The 17,386-nt window shown below is 44.0% G+C and overlaps 1 protein-coding gene across 1 annotated transcript in view; it reads left to right on the top strand.

The window, feature by feature from the left end:
* The window catches only part of ZFPM2 (zinc finger protein, FOG family member 2), a 332,257-nt gene that overhangs the window by 150,590 nt on the left and 164,281 nt on the right, over positions 1–17,386 (top strand). The window contains exon 4 of the mRNA XM_069957210.1: positions 2,446–2,570. Coding sequence (XP_069813311.1) covers positions 2,446–2,570 — 125 coding nt within the window. The remainder of the gene's footprint in view (positions 1–2,445; positions 2,571–17,386) is intronic.

Genomic DNA, 17,386 nt, shown 5'->3' with positions numbered 1-17,386 from the left:
TAGCCCACTCGTGACTGTGCTTCTCATTTAGATCTTCTTTGAGGAACGGTTTTAACACTTTTTTTTGTTTTACGTCTTTAATAATTATCTGCCTCTTTACTAATTGCTTAGACCTTTTTTAGTTTTTTTTTTTTTTACCTTGTATTTATACTATGTTATAAATTCATTAAGAAACTAATCAGAGACGACAGACTGTGAAACCTTCTTTTTGCTCCGAAGCGTTTAAAATAAAAGATGAAATCGACTTTTTGAATAATCTTAATTAAAAATGTTTTAATGTTTTTTTATTTATACATTTTTGGATGTCGTTCCTGTACAGCCCAACTATAGTAATGTCATTTTACAGGGTGTTTTGCTGCCAAGTCCCCAACAAACAGGTAGAGATCCACAGAGGAAATTCAAGAAGTCTGTAGAAAATGAAAACTCTGCTGCAGGCAGGGGGTGCGGGAACATAAAGATTGTATACTTACACATCCTCGTGCCCCCGCAGTGATGCATTAGCGCTCCTGGACTCCAGGCTCCTGCAGCTCCTGCAACATCACAACCTGGGCTTAGGAATGCCTGCTTAGCAAGTCTGTGACTGAGGCAGGACACTGCTGCAGTCACTGATTGGCTGAGCGGTTACTCTCCCCAGGGTCGTGACGTACCAGGGAGCCAGGCGGTGGTCAGGGAGCTGGTGATGGGGCACAGGAACAGGTAAGTATGTATTCTACCTGCAGCAGAGTTTTTCTTTTGTCTGGACTTTTCCTTTGCTTCGGAGCTCCCGGCAGGTCCCGCTCTGCCAATCAGTGCGCTGCCCCGCCGCAACGCACTGATTGGCTGAGCGGGCTGAGCCCGCGTTGCGGTGGAGCAGCGCACTGATTGACAGAGTGGGACCTGCTGGAAGCCCCGAAGCAAGCCGGAGCAGGGACCAGGTGAAGTATACGATCCGCCGGCTGGGGGTTGACGGGGCGGGCTGCTGACAAACTCGCAGCAGGATGTGCATCCTGCTGCGAGTTTGTCAGCCCATAGGGCACAGATCCGCTGTGGATCCGTCCAGTGTGTTTGTACCCTAAGATGCTCTGTAGCCCTGCTCAGCCCAAGACCCTCTGTAGTCCTGCTCAGCCTAAGATCCTATGTAGCCTTGCTCAGCCTAAGGGTGCGTTTACACAGAAAGATTTATCTGACAGATTTTGGAAGCCAAAGCCAGGAATGGATTTGAAAAGAGTAGAAATCTCAGTCTTTCCTTTATGACCTGATCCCTGTTTATAGTCTGTTCCTGGCTTTGGCTTCAAAGATCTATCAGATAAATCTGTCTGTGTAAACACACCATAAGACGCTCTGTAGCACTGCTCAGCCTAAGATGATCTGTAGCCCTGCTCAGCCTAAAACCCTCTGTAGCCCTGCTCAGCCTAAGACCCTCTGTAGCCCTGCTCAGCCTAAGACCCTCTGTAGCCCTGCTCAGCCTAAGACCCTCTGTAGCCCTGCTCAGCCTAAGACCCTCTGTAGCCCTGCTCAGCCTAAGACCCTCTGTAGCCCTGCTCAGCCGAAAACTTTCTGTAGCCCTGCTCGCCCAAGACCTTTTAAAGCCCTGCTCAGTCTAAGACCCTCTATAGCCCTGCTCAGCTTAAAGGTGGCCAAATACCTTAGACTTATGTTGGTCAACATAAGTCTATAGTGCATGAGGCCCCCACAATCAACCACCATTGGATAATGTCTGTGGTGATAGGGTCGACCGTGATGGAAGATAATAATATTAATAATAATAATAATAATACTTTTTTATTTGTATAGCACCAACTGATTCTGCAGCACTTTACACAGTTTTTTAATATTGCTCCCTGTCCCCATTAGGGTTCACAATCAAAATTTTCCTGTCTGTATGTTTTTGGTGTGCAAACTCTTTGCAGATGTTGTCCTTGGTGATTTGAACCCAGGACCGCAGCACTGCAAGGCTACAGTGGTAACCCTCCCCATAGATAAAACAGGAGCTTTTGGCCGTGCAGGCGCTCCCGTGTGTGGGGAAGATGGAAAGTGGGCAGGAGATTTATCGTTTGTCCATCAGTTTAAGGTATATGGGGACCTTAAGACTCTCTGTAGCTGTTCTCTACTGAATGGAGGACTGAACGGGGCCTAAATTCTGATTTCTAAATCCCCAATGCAAATACAGCATTTATAAACCAGACAGTCACTTTAAAATTTAACTCATTTAATTTCATCCATTCACACAGCGGCTCCGTGGATGTTGTGTAATGCTGTGATTTTTTAAAAAATATAATTAAAATATATAACAATGTGTATGTCAGGATGAATCTGCAGATCCTCGCCTTGACAACCATATTAAAGACATTCTCATTCCGTTGGCGTCGATAATGTAAGGCTTGTAAAACAAACAGAGGAGAGGATGTGGCTGTTGTCAAGGAAAGTGAAAGTGTTCAGCACATGTCTACATTTCTGTGTCTGCAGGAGAGTTGGAAGCTTTCCAGAAGGACGGAGAACGCAGGATTCAGAGCCGGCAACAACTTCCAGTTGGAACAACATGGGGGCCCTTCGCTGGCAAGATGGACTTGAACAATGATAACAACATTTTGGTATGTGGTTATTATAATCTGTCAATTCAATATGTGTATGTTAATAATGTTTAGATACTCTTATTAATCCTCGGGGATTTGTTCAATTTTTACTTTAATGAGAAAGAATCAAGTAGATAAAAAGGAAATTCAATGCCATAGGCCTGTGGGTCCAACAGCAGAAAATAGACTTAACTAATTTTATTTATTAGAGATGAGCACTACTCGAGTATGCTCAAGTCTGATCGTTCGGCCTTTAAATACCGGTGGATGAAGAAGTTGGATGCAACCCTAAGAAGTTTTGGAAAACATGGATACAGCCTATGGCCTATGGCTATATCCATGTCTCCAAGACTCCCTAGGGCTGCATTAAACTTCTTCAGCCGCCAATATTCAAATGCAGAACGATTGGATGACTGAACAAACAGCATGCTTGAGCTGTGGCCATCTCTATTGTTTATACCACTGATGTTGCCTATGCAATTGCTATGGTAGATATGGAGCCACCAAATGGCCTAACCGTGGCCACACAGGTGCTGCTATCAGTCATCCGCTGCACAAAAAATATTACATGTGGAGATGTGAGGCTGATGGCTGATGATTTTTCGTTCTTTCGCTCGAAAGAACATGGTCAACCAACAAATGAGCATTTGTTTATTCGTCCACTTGTGGGCCCTTAAAGGGGAAGTCCCATGCAAATTAAAAAATACGGACAGGCAAGGGGTAAAGGAAAATAATAAACAATATTAACTTTCCCATCCTCATGCCTGTAAAGCGACTCTGGGGTCCCGTTCATAGCCATCGATGTCTTGCCATCAGATGTTCATAGCCATCAGCTCTTTTAGCTGCAGTGCCCCAGTCACTGACTGCCTAAGCAGCCAATCGCTCAATCGGGACGTGACATTGCAGCTGGAAGATCCAGGTACATGATGTACCCAGTTTCCAGCTGCAGGTGACATCTGGAGATAGCAGATCCTTGATCAGGGCAGTAGGGGCAAGAGGAGGAGTGAGTTTACTTAATTATTATTCCCCCCCCCCCCCCCCCCCGTCTGCTTCATGATATTGAGTTTAGTGGGACTTCCTCTTTATAAGCATATTGGTGGGCCCAGGTTAATCTTTTTCTTTCTCTTCTTTGTATGCAAGTAGGGGTTCAGTGTTAGGTAGGGGTCCTGTTAGAGGAACCGATTATGATGGCTCACCCTCCATTTATAAAGAACACGTCATATAAAGCTAGTGCCCGGAGGTGCACTGTACTGTGTGCTTGCTGCTCAGTGCCTACAGGAGCAGGGAGCCCAGCAATGGGCAGAAGTCCCCGCTGCTCCCGTACATATTTTCTGTGATGTGCTTCTCTTATATGTAGTATGTCATGGAAACAAAGTGGCACGTTGCCAATGCGTTTGGTGGCCGCCACATTTGTGTCATTAGGAAGTTATTGTAGGTGACAAGATATTGGCTGAAAATACTGTTATGTTCTGCTTGTTTGGGGCTCATAATTGGGTCAGAGCCTGGACCCACTGTAGGATCCTTTGGTTCCCTAATAAGCCAGTCTGAGCCTATCGATGTTCCTACCGTGGGTCTTTTATTATCTATTTCTCTAAAAAAAGGGCTAAGGCTTATTTTTGGGGTAGGTCTTAGTTTTGGAGAAACATGCCCCCTACACTGTAGCCCCTTTCTCTATACGGTAGTTAGCTGCCATACTGTATGTCCCACTGTTGTTAGGTCCCTTTACTGTAAGTTTCCCTGTAGTTAGGCTCCCATACTGTATACCCCCCCTCTGTAGTTTTCCCCCCATACTGTATACCTCCCCTCTGTAGTTGTTCCCCCATACTGTATACCTCCCCCCACCTCTGTAGTTGTTTTCCCATACTGTATACCTCCCCACCTCTGTAGTTGTTCCCCCCCATACTGTATACCCCCCCTCTGTAGTTGTTCTCCCATACTGTATACCTCCCCCCTCTGTAGTTGTTCCCCCCAGTACTGTATACCCCCCTCTGTAGTTGTTTCCCCAATACTGTATACCCCCCCTCTGTAGTTGTTCTCCCATACTGTATACCTCCCCCCTCTGTAGTTGTTCCCCCACACTGTATACCTCCCTCTCCCCTCTGTAGTTCTTCCCCTATCCTGTATACACCCCCCTGCAGTAAGGCCCCACATTGTATACCTCTCTTTCTCCTCTGTAGTTATCCCCCCATACTGTATACATCCCCTCTGTAGGTAGTCCCCATACTTCGTACCGCCCATATATAATGTACCCTACTGTGCCTCTTCTTATCACTGCTGCCCCTGCAGGTTGGGGTCAAGTATCACAAGCCTGGCCCTGATTGGCTGATCAGCTGACTTTGACTAGGGCTTATTTTTAGAGCTGGGATTATAGTTCAAGCCTACTTCAAAAAGCCTGTAAAATGGAGCTAGGCCTTATTCGGGTGGTTCTTATTTTCGTAAAAAGACAGTATCTATAGAGCAGTAGACATAGGCTATCACGAAATGGTTACAGACATTCAGAATTGCCTATGCCTCCTCCACTCCTCTGTACTCAGGTCACCCATGTATCAGTCCCGTCAGTAGAACTTTAATAAGGAATTGCCGTAGAGTCACCAAAGGGGAACAATGTAAGGGCTCTGCCTCAACCTAAGGCACAGGGCTTACAAAACAGCAAAAGATTTAGAAGACTCCAGAAAATGACTTTATGTTAATGTTCCTCACCTCATCTTCTTTCTCCTGGATGCCCATATCTTGGCCCCTTCGCGAATTAAGAATTTTGAGGTGTTGGCATATAAGCATGGGAGATGTTTGATAAGTTAGAGAGAAATTACATAGAGGAGCATGGAGCATATCACTACTGCCTGTGCTGGAAAATAACAGGGTGGATTAAGAGCCCGGCATCACGTTAAGCATTTTTCTTGTGAAAATATTAGAATGTAAATTTCTAAATGTGTGGTTCCAACTGGCTGAACTGTTCAATTATGAATATGTGAATGTAGCTACAGTACAATGCACCACTATTACTGATGTCTTAAGCCGTTCCCGACTCTACACCCAGATTTGCAGAATATGATGGTTGCTGGTCTATATATTTCGGTATACATTTTTCTGGTATCCTCTATATACCGTACATGCTTCTCCACTATATGTTCATAGCAGGTTCCTCATCTTTGAAGTAGATTGTATTGATATGAAAATCTGATAATCTGGAAATCATTGATGCACAAGCCTTTACTACTTCTTATGGTGTTACCGTATTCTCTGTAATATAAGTTCTGGTGTGCACATGCATATCCACTATGGACCTATAGATTTCTATGATGTTCACATGTCTATTATTATTATTCATTTTTGTGTGTTTGGTGGTGGGGTATGACAATCCATTTAGGTGCTTTGATTTGGGGAGCAGGGCTTTAGTTCACTGTTGATTTATTGTTGATAATATGTAGAGATGAGCGAAGCAGCCGGAAATTCGTTTCGGGAGCTTTGCGAATTTTTGGTCAAACTCGCCAAAACTATAGTAGTTACAGTACTGGGACTATTACAGAAGGGCAAATTTGTCAACGCAAGTTGGTGACAAAAATTGGAAAATCCCTATTAAAAAAAATCAGCCAGTCAATCATCCAATTTCCGCCATTCCTCTCCTCTCTGTCCCTATATCACTGTTAGTCTCTCCCTGCTCTGCTCTAACTGCCTGCTGCCATCCTGTCCTCTCCTCCACACACAGCCGACTGCCCGCCTCTGTTACCAAACCTCCTTATATAGAGGGGAAGGTGATGACATCACAGAGGGGCCTGCAGCTGATTGGGCGGGCGCTAGGGATTATGGTTAATCCCTTTCTCAAGCCCAGTGACAGCATGTGCGGCCGCCATTTTATTTTATTTTATTGTGAGTTCTCTTAAGGAATAGTCGAGAATTCGCTTCGCAGAACGAAGAGAATTGACAACACGATTCACATTGAATCTTGATTTGCCAGATTTGCTTTGCTTATCTCTAATCATATACTTTAGACTTTTTATTTTTGCACCCCCTGCTCTTGAAGCAATGCGTTCCAAGACGCTAAAATGGCTAAGAGTACAGGAAACCTGTTTATTCCCGGTGTGATACAATATGAGTAAACGTGCATGGCTGCATAATATCTAGATGAGATATGCATAGGTGCATGTAGCGAGCAAATATTGCATTACGTTACTGTCTTACTGCAGCACTGACTATGGGAATCCATGTGTTCCTGATAGTCACCCCATACACATATTGCATTCTAGGTCTGATTTCATGGTTGTGTAATATTCAATAAAACCACATAACTGCAGACTGTTCATTCAGTATCGATGCCATGTGCGGAAGACATGGTTGCATAGTTTACAGCCCAGATACTGGAGAACACATATCTAGATACTGTACATAATACATCCATACAGCGCCTGTAATAAATATGCTTATTACAATGGCTTATAGATATGCGGGGCTGCGGGGAGCTGCTGGAGGGGCTCCCCGGATGATCTTTAGATTGATTGGGGAGCCCATAGGGGAGCCTCCAGCCAGAAGACCATCACTATCGTTCACAAATTTTTCAACATTGTACATATCGGCCGATCTTTGCCTTTTAACAGTAGCTATTACACGAAACGATTATCAGTCGTAACGGCCAATAATCAGATAAATATGGCCAATAATCGATTGGTGTAATAGGGCCTTTCCTTTTTCCACATATTCTTCTCTTCCTTGGTGAAACTTAGAGGACATATATCTTTTCCAACCATACTAACTATTGTAACACCCATTGATTCCATTAGGCCCCCTACATATGACCATAATCAGTTCTGACCTTAGTATTTACCAAAGTTAACAAAAGTATGAATGAACATTGGAACATTGGAGACTAAAGTCTTGTACACAATTGAGAGTCCGGAGAATGATTTCTGATTACAAGGGAAGAATAATGTCCTTGCTTGACCAATTCATTGGCATTTAGTAGAAGTCCTATAACCATACCCACCTCCTTAGTAAATGACATGTCGGGCTAATAGAGAGAGAGTCCTCTGACCATGACACAATCTATTGTCTGCATTGTCTGAGGTTCCCAGCCTGTGAACAATGAAGACAGAAGTTTGCATTAATTTCAATGGGAGGTCTCCGGAGGATGCGGGCAATAACACTGGTTCCCATTGTAGATTATAGCTGTTTTCGGGAAAGGGTTGTGGCCCCCAGGGGTGAGACCTATGTGATTAGTCTATCTCATGAGAACCTACAGCAAGGCAAGTTGTACAAACCATCCAATCTTTTTCACATTTGCACTTATTGACAAGCGCAGAGTAGGTAGAATATATTTCATTTGCACCCAGTGGAACCCAGTGAGTCGCTACCAATCGATACTCCATGTTTAGCCGCTTCTTTATATACTAATCCTGGTTGTGAATTGTGTAAATTGAAATGACTTTTCAGATGTGAGACCTTTTAACAAAGGACATTTAGAAGGTTCTTGGTGAGAAAAGCTCCTTACCCTGAGCTGTTAGATGCCACAGATAGTACGGACTTTAGAAAGGATTCAGAGGCTGCTGATAATGACTATGGAAGCCTGTCCAATACACATCAAGACCAAGGAGTTTCTGGTTCTTTCGCTGAAACGCCGTAAAATATTTAAGAGAAGCAAAAAAACAAAAAAAGTCAGTACACACATACAGTATGTTAGGATTCCTATATAAAAAATGTTTAGGAGTTACATAACTAGTGCATTGAAGATCATAAGGGCTTGGAGCCTTATGCATTTACCACCCTGCCCTGTCTCTTTATGAGGATACCAAATGCTTCATAGCGGAGATGAAGGAGCCGAGCGCGCGCTGCTGAGTTCTTCTACCCCTTCATTCTAGCGATCAGCTAGGGTCTAAGCACCTGGCCCCCACCCATAGGCACTTCTGACATGTCGCTATGACATGTCAGAAGTTTTTACAAATGATAGTTACACTTTGATGTAGTAAACCAATGAAAACCATGAACAATATGAACTAGAGTGGTGCCTTGGATTACGAGCATAATTAGTTCCGGGACCGCACTTGTAATGTAAATTCACTCTTAAACCAAAGCAAATTTTCGCAGAAGAAATCACTGATATGCAGACAACTGGTTTTACACCCCAAAAATAATGATTTTTTAAAATTCTGAATAACATGTAAAACAGATGAAATAAACAATGAGAAACAGCTGATATGTGATATTATAAGTTACTGTACAGTATAGCAATCAGCATGTGGTATATAATGTATAGTAAGTGCATAAGAATGAAAAAACAGCAGCAGTTTGTAGATACAGGATGGAGCTGCAGATCCCCATAATGCAGTAGTGTAGTACAACAGGCTAGAATAGAGAAGCAGGGCTGCAGTCAGAGGTCTGCGTGGTCACATGACAGCAATGGGGAAGGGGTTGTGTTCAGCATGGGCCAATCAGGAAGTGAGAATAACAGAGCTGTGCAGGAGGACAGTGACAGAAACTTCTCTATAGCAGCAGTGTGTATAGCTGAGTGTGAGTGCAGGCACATTATAGCAGCAGTGTGTATAGCTGAGTGTGATTATAGCAGGAATGAAGAGGATGGGAAACACAAGGACTGACAGAGACTGTAGGGAGCATGAAGGAATGAGCAGGACATATGTGGGCACAGTGTAACAACACTCTCTGTCCGGGGAGAGAGGGGTTACAGCTATGAAGAGATTACCTCAACAGTCCTGTCCCCTGATGTAAGCCCCAGCCTAAAGGGGATCTGCTATAATTTGGAAGGTGATGGAGACTTCCTGGGTCACAGTACACTGCTTTAGACCACCCTGTGCAGACCATGCCCCTCCCCCACTCGCCATCCCACCCAATACAGGGCGCTCTTACACCAAAGCAATGCTCTTAAACCAAGTTACAATTTTGAAAAACTGTGAGCTCTTCTTGCAAAACGCTCTAAATCCAAGTTACTCTTAAACCAAGGTACCACTGTATAAGGTAGTAAAAAAAAAAAAATCCCCAGTTGTCATGGAGATAACCAAACATCAAGATAACCAAAAAGCCATCCAAAATTCAATTGCCAACTAGGGAGACATCATGCTTCTATTGGGGCTCCAAAATCAGATTGATAGGTGCCATCCATGACCACCCTTTTGCCATGACTGGTCAGCAGTCCTTACTCCAAATGAACAAGACTACCGATTACCACAAGCGCATCTCTACTATCTTCTCCCTACTGCTCCCCACTGCACCACCTTTCCTGTCCACGGTCACCTAGCGCCTATTTTTCTCACCCTTTTGAAACCCAAAACCCAACTAGAACTATCCCCTACTGACCACCCTGTAATACCAGGCATGCACCATCTGCACCCGTTCTGCCGTCTGTTTATTTAGGATCAGAGATGGGCGCAACTTGTACATTGAGTCTAATCATTCGGTATTTGAATCCATGTTTTTCCGGACTCCTCATCCAACGTCTTCAGCTATCAGTATTCAATAGCCGAACCTTCGAACTCGAGCTTGCTCAAGTTGCGTTCATCTCTATTCAGGATACATGTTGCATAAAATACTTTGGGGCTCAGTATCGGTCTTGTCAGCACAATAATGTGCAAATACATCATTTCATTTGGGAGATTTTGTAAGCAAAAATCCCTATAAGCGGAGGAGACCCAAAAAGTTGTCCTGGCCCATATCAGTAGACCAGTTCTATATTGAAGGCCTTGTTAAAGATTTTTCTGGGTTCTTCAAGATACTTCTCTGGTGACGGCAGTCACCTCAATAATACATATGCCATAATTAGGTAAAATAACAAGACTCACTGAACTTACCTCCTCTATTATATAACCTGACCTCGGGTGAGAGGTCCCAGCTATAAGAGCTCCCTGTTGACTTCACCACTTTGGTGTCGGGTCCGTAATTTGTATTTGTTTTACATGGTCTTGGTTTTTTTGTACACACTCTGTCTTTGATCTACAAGGAGGCCACTGGGAATAAGTTCAATGTGAACACTTCAATAGCCTATTGTCGGCCGTGTGATGGAAATATTCTGATTAAAAGACTAAAAAAAGCTGCGCTATGTAAGGGGCTTCCAGGATCCTAGAATATGCATGCTGCGGCTATTGTCATCAGATGGTTGCCTCTACGTATAGGGTTTTTCTCCTTTTTTTTTTTTTTTTTGCACAAAGATGCTTTAAATAGCTTATCCCCTCATGTAGCTGGCATTCTTCATCTGAATAGCTGAGTCCTTGCAGAGGTAAAATATAGGTTTATCTGAGTAAGAGTAAAGAATAACTGTGTATCGCTGATCTAACATGGCCTTTACATCATTGTTACAATGCCAAACCTGTAATTCATGGATCTATCAGACCAAGGAAGAAAAATTGTTCTGTGCCCAGGCAAGACTACAAACCAGATTATAATATTATTTTTGCCTGTATCAGATAGAGAGAAAACAGCAGTTGTCTGGGGTACGCTCTCTAGCATATAGGCCTTGCTCTAGTACCCACTACTTTCGACAGCTCAAATGTAGCTATAGGGGTGTAGAAAAAGTTGTCAAACCTGGATTCGAAACCATGTCGGGCCCTTAAAGAGGATGTACCACCTGGTACATTCTCTTTAACCTAAACCCACTGATCGAACGGCGCCGGCACGGGGAAGCCTGTGCCGTGGTCCGTTTTTCGGACCGAGGCCCGGTTCCCGTGCACGGCGCCGTTCTATGCACCGGAACCGGATGGTGCTCAAGCGCTGGAGGCGGGCCGGGCCGCCCCCAGTGGGAGGGAATTCCCTCCCCTGTATGACGCGGCTCCCTTAGGATGAATGGAGCCGCGTCATACAGGGGAGGGAATTCCCTCCCACTGGGGTGGCCCGGCCCGCCTCCAGTGCTTGAGCATCGTCCGCTTCCGGTGCATAGAACGGCGCCGTGCACGGGAACCGGGCCCCGTTCCGAAAAACGGACGGTTCGATCAGTGGGTTTAGGTTAAAGAGGATGTACCAGGTGGTACATCCTCTTTAAAGGAAACATACTGTAGTAACATAGTAACATAGTAAATAAGGTTGAAGGAAGACAAGAGACCATCAGGTCCAACCTAGGGAAACCCTACTGTGTTGATCCAGGGAAGGCAAAACCCCTATGAGGCAGACAACAACCGCCCCACCACAGGGAGAAACTCCCTCCCGACTCCAATGGCAATCAGAACAATCCCCGGATCAACGTATCGCCGGAAATCTAATGCCCATAACTTGTGATATTATATTGTTCAAAAAAAGCACCCAGGCCTCCCTTGAACTTATTTAATGAATCGGCCATGACAACATCATGTGGCAGAGAGTTCCACAGTCTTACCGCTTGTACAGTAAAGAACCCGCGTCGATGCTGATGATAAAATCTTCTTTCCTCTAGACGTAGAGGATGCCCCCTAGTCATGTTTACAGACCTAGGAGTAAAAAGACCACTACAAAGATCTCTGTACTGTCCATTCATATATTTGTACATTGTGATCAGATCGCCCCTAAGACGTCTTTTTTCTAGCGTAAATAACCCCAAGCTTGATAACCTGTCCTGGTACTGTAACCCACCCATTCCCTTAATGACCTTTGTTGCCCTCCTCTGCACCCGCTCCAGTTCAGCTGTATCCTTTTTATATACCGGTGCCCAAAACTGTACACAGTATTCCATGTGTGGTCTGACCAGTGATTTATAAAGAGGCAAAACTATGTTCTCATCTTTAGCATCTATACCTCTTTTGATGCATCCCATTATTTTATTAGCCTTGGCAGCTGCTGCCTGGTACTGATCACTAAAGTTGAGTTTACTGTCCACCAATACCCCCAGGTCCTTTTCGGAAGTAGTTTTACCCAGTGTTTTATTATTTAGCACATAACTGTACTTATTATTTCTACGGCCCAAGTGCATAACCTTACATTTATCCACATTAAACTTCATTTGCCATTTCACCGCCCAAGCCTCTAGCTTCTCCAAATCCCTCTGTAATATGATATTATCTTCCTCTGTACTGATTACTTTACCCAGTTTAGTATCATCTGCAAAAATGGAGATTCTGCTCTGTACCCCCTCAACAAGATCATTAATAAAAATATTAAAAAGAAGTGGACCCAACACTGACCCCTGTGGTACCCCACTAATAAATAAAACCCAATCTGAATATGTTCCATCAATGACCACCCTTTGTTTTCTATCACACAACCAGTTACTTATCCATTTGCATACGTTTTCCCCGAGTCCCAGCATTCTCATTTTGTAGACCAACCTTTCATGCGGCACAGTATCAAATGCCTTTGAAAAGTCCAGATACACAACGTCCACAGCCTCCCCACATTTATAAAATCTTGCAGATGGCGGGGGGCAGGGGGCAATTTGATTACAAGTACTAACTTACTTCTCCCCGTGACCGCAGTGAGCGGCGGGACTGACCTTGGAACCGCCGCCGGAAGTAATTTTCCCCCCAAGTTGTGATGACGTCACGACTGAGGGGAAAATGCCTCTCCCAGCTGATGGACTGGCAGCTCAGCCAATCAGCCGGATCGTGACACGTCAGCTCCGGAGATCCTATAGCCCGACAGGTTTCCCAAGACCATTCCTGACGCTCACTGCAGGAATGGGGAGTGGTAAGTTCCTATTCCTGATCAAATTCCCCCCGTCCCTGCTGGCTGCCAGATTTCTCAGTTAAAGACACCAATATTGTAAATTGAGCATGGTAGGCCCTGTTACCGATTTCATAATATGGCCCACGAGCTTTGAAAAATAGATTCCAAGAGCCTTCCAAAATAAATTCAATGGCATTGCTGCCTAATGCAACATATGTTCATATCCAAATAATTTCATGCAGTTGCTCGAATTACAGTATATATATATATATATATATATATATATATATATATATAGGGACACCAAATTCAGAAACGTTTCATGAGCAGCTCGATTTGTGGCTTGAGTAAAATAAATGTGAATCTGCAGTTGGATGTGAATTGTGTAAATGAATACAAAGCAGTAAGGAGAATGGAGCTGCAGCTAGCGGTTGAACGCAAGGGGCTGAAGTTTGGCAATACAACAAGGCACGGGCTGGTGGAGGAAGCTTGACTGAACATAGCTCCAGGGGGAGAGGAGACACATGGCAGGGGTGTGCTCCATCAGCCTGGCGTAGCCGAGCATCATGTGTGGCAGTCAAGTGTGTCCCTTGTGCTTCCCCTTTCACACTTTCTGTTAAAATGTCCCTAATCAAGGCAACCTGACTTGTAGCACCCACTAGCACATCCCTAACATCTGTACTCTGGAGAGAAGATGGATTTGCATCAAATGTCTGTTTCTACACTTAAAGGGGTTGTCCGGCGATAAAAAATTATTCACAGAATAACACACATTACAAAGTTATACAACTTTGTAATGTATGTTATGTCTGTGAATGGCCCCCTTCCCCGTGTTTCCCCCCACCCACGCTAGACCCGGAAGTGTGGTGCATTATACTCACCGCATCTCGTGTCGTCCACGGTCTCCGATCGTCAGCAGTGACGTCTTCTTCGGGAGGCCGGCGGATCTTCCCGAGTGCCGGCCACCCTCTGCAGCGTCATCCGAAGCTCAGCCGCCATTGGCTGAGCATAACTGTGCTCAGCCAATCGCGGCTGAGCGGCTGATGACGCGGCCACGTCATCAGCTGCTCAGCCGCGATTGGCTGAGCACAGTTATGCTCAGCCAATCGCGGCTGAGCTTCGGATGACGCTGCAGAGGGCGGCCGGCACTCGGGAAGATCCGCCGGCCTCCCGAAGAAGACGTCACTGCTGAGGATCGGAGACCGTGGTCGGCACGTGACAGGTAATGTATAGTGCACCACACTTCCGGGTACACGGGTGGGGGTGGTGGGACACGGGGAAGGGGGCCATTCACAGACATAACATACATTACAAAGTTGTATAACTTTGTAATGTGTGTTATTCTGTGAATAATTTTTTATCGCCGGACAACCCCTTTAAAGGGGGAGACTTATCAAACTGGTGTAAAGTAGAATTGTCTTAGTTGCCCCTAGCAACCAATCAGATTCAATTTTTCAAAGAATCTGTGAGGAATGAAAGGTGGAATCTGATTGGTTGTTAGGGGACAATTCTACTTTACACAAGTTTGATAAATCTCCCCCAAAGTTTCTATATGTCAAATGTGTCCATAGGTCCGATTGGAGGCCAGTTACAGTAACCTACAACATAAGGAAAGTAAAATATGACATCATACTGTACTTACCTGCCCTGATCCCCCTGATGCTGCCATTTTGAAGACTCATAGTCCCCATTGCTCTCTGATTATGTACCAACCCAACAGAATCTGCTTGCTTAGCTAATAACCGGCAACAGCAAAAACCCGCCTCACTCACTGTGCATTTCCAAGTAATTGGAAATGGGACGACACTGAGGGCCAGCAGCATCAAGAGATCAGGACAGGTAAGTATGCTTTAGTTTTGTTTTCAAAGAACTTGGACTCTTTCTAATGAAACAAGTAGACTTCAGAGAATCTTGGACTTTATTGTGGATTATGAGTATATTATACCTCCATAGACTTTAGCCAGCCCATCCATTGTAGCTCTATTATTATTTAAAGCTACATCCATCCTAAAGTATTACCAGATATTTAGAATCCGAGTGATGTTCAATAATGTCTCGGTTTCGGGTGACAATGATAATATGGCCGTCCTTCTTATCTCAATCTTTACAATCAATATCCATAAATTTCAGACATTTTGCATATATGCCAAATAATTCTGGGCCAGCTCTATCAGGCCGCCCGGCTACATGGTTCAGTAACCTTTTTGCTCATTCATTTCAATGCCACTCCGATCTTCTCTCCTACAGAATAATTTACCGCATGCGGAAAATCATCTTAAACAATAATGAGTAAAATGCATGGCTGAATCCAAGGTACATATAGGGGTTAAACATTTGACACACTGCCTCTCGTCTGCCTTTATTAAGAATAATGACAGCTGGGTTTGTGAGCTGCATGGCACATGTGTTCATGTTTCTGCTCATAAAGAGATATTGAGATATTGATCTCCCCTCCTAATACATTTTCTGATAGCAATATCAGGTAAAGTGATTTTCTAGAGCAGGCGGGGATGGCCTGGTGCGACCTCTATGCCAGATCCCATAAAGTAGGCTTTATACTTGTCAAATGTATATGAGGCATTTTAGTATATGCCGAAGGAATTGGCGCGCTGCATCCAAATACAGAATTGTTTTTGAGAGTGTTAACACTTTGGAGCCGTGGAAAGTGTTGTCGGCAGGTTCATTATATCTCATACTAATAGATTAATTTGAAGCATTTTTAATATTTGCCAATTAAAGGTAATGAGTAGTGATGAGCGAACATCCCGAGATTCGGTTCGGATCACGAACATGAACATAAAAAATAATTATTGTGATCAGTTTGCGTTGGCCGAACATTCACTAACAATTAACGAAGCGTATGTTTTGGTCTAGAGTTAGGCACATGTGTGCAGATTATCAGGCGCAAAGCATAAAATACGTAATACGAGGTGCGTAGCATTAGTTTATTCGCCCATGTGTATATACTGGCAATCACTGGAACACAGCAAAGCCAGACAAAGAAAAAAATTGTAAATATACACCGTAAAAAGGACTGTTTGGTTCCTACGTGTTTTTTCACAGAGGACGTCTGGTCACTACAGGGTTAAGGAAAAGAATCCTTATAGTGCTAAAATGCTGGATTCTGTCACCCTCTTTACATTGACAATTTCACAATGTTCTAATCCCTACTCGGTTAGTTCTCCCTCACTACACTGACTACCGCTGTGAATATTGCTGCCTAACTCAATTATGCTGTCCCTACTTGTTTAACTCTCCCTACTGAACGGCATCAGGAAAATTCGCCTCAGCGTCGCATTTTTATAGCATGTACGTAACGCATGTAATGATGATAATTCTACAGCCAATCACAGTAATGCCAGTAGTGAACATGGCTACTACATTACCTGATGTTCCCTTCCTTCCCCACATGTTATTGGTTCTTTCAAATTGGTGGCAGGAAACTTACACAGTTGCGTACATCGCGAGATAAATGTTTCCATGTACGAATATGTTCTAAAATGATTGTTATAACTATTCTGATCATCAAACAAATTGTTCGTGATTGGTGAACAGGAACAATTAGCGCAGTGTTTGTACAAATATTTACAAACATGTTCGCTGATCACTAGTAATGAGGAAATTGCCCCATGAAGCAAAATGAGTATCTTGCCTCAGGTAGTAGATTGCAGTGAGACGGCTTGCTTCATGTAGTGGCTGTAAATCACACGACAAGCATCTTCTCATTCAGTACTGTTGGCCCTATTGACTCCATGATATACAAAACAACAGCTGGACACAGATGTTGGAAAACAAGGCAGTTACTATTATCTAGAGGACAGTCACTACTATAAAGAGGTATATTGTACACTTTTCTGGTATTCTTCAGATTTTTTGCAAGCAGACCTTTCTTTTTAGCTAGACAGTCTGACTCCCAGGGGATAAAGTTAACCCACTAAGGGCCAGGGGGTGCCAGCTGTCAGACCTTAATTGATAAACTTGGTATCAGACTATGAATAAGGCATAACTATTCAAGTTGGGAAGACCCATGAGTATCAAAACCCTTATTATAGACAGCTAAATGCGCGAGGTCTGAGTGCTGGGACCGCTAGTGATTTCAAGGCTCTCTCAGCTGAATGAAGCAGTGGTGCTCATGAGTGACCTGTGCTCCATTCATTCTCTATGGGAACCATTGGAGATAGCCAAGCCTCGGCTATCTCTGTTGACTGCTATAGAGAATGAATAGAGCGGCGGTACACATCTATGACCGCCACTCCACTCACAGTGAA

Source organism: Dendropsophus ebraccatus, chromosome 2, assembly GCF_027789765.1.
Source record: "Dendropsophus ebraccatus isolate aDenEbr1 chromosome 2, aDenEbr1.pat, whole genome shotgun sequence".
In the NCBI taxonomy this organism is placed as follows: domain Eukaryota; kingdom Metazoa; phylum Chordata; class Amphibia; order Anura; family Hylidae; genus Dendropsophus; species Dendropsophus ebraccatus.
Note: the sequence above shows the minus strand (reverse complement) of the source record. Positions and strands in the feature narration are given on the sequence as shown.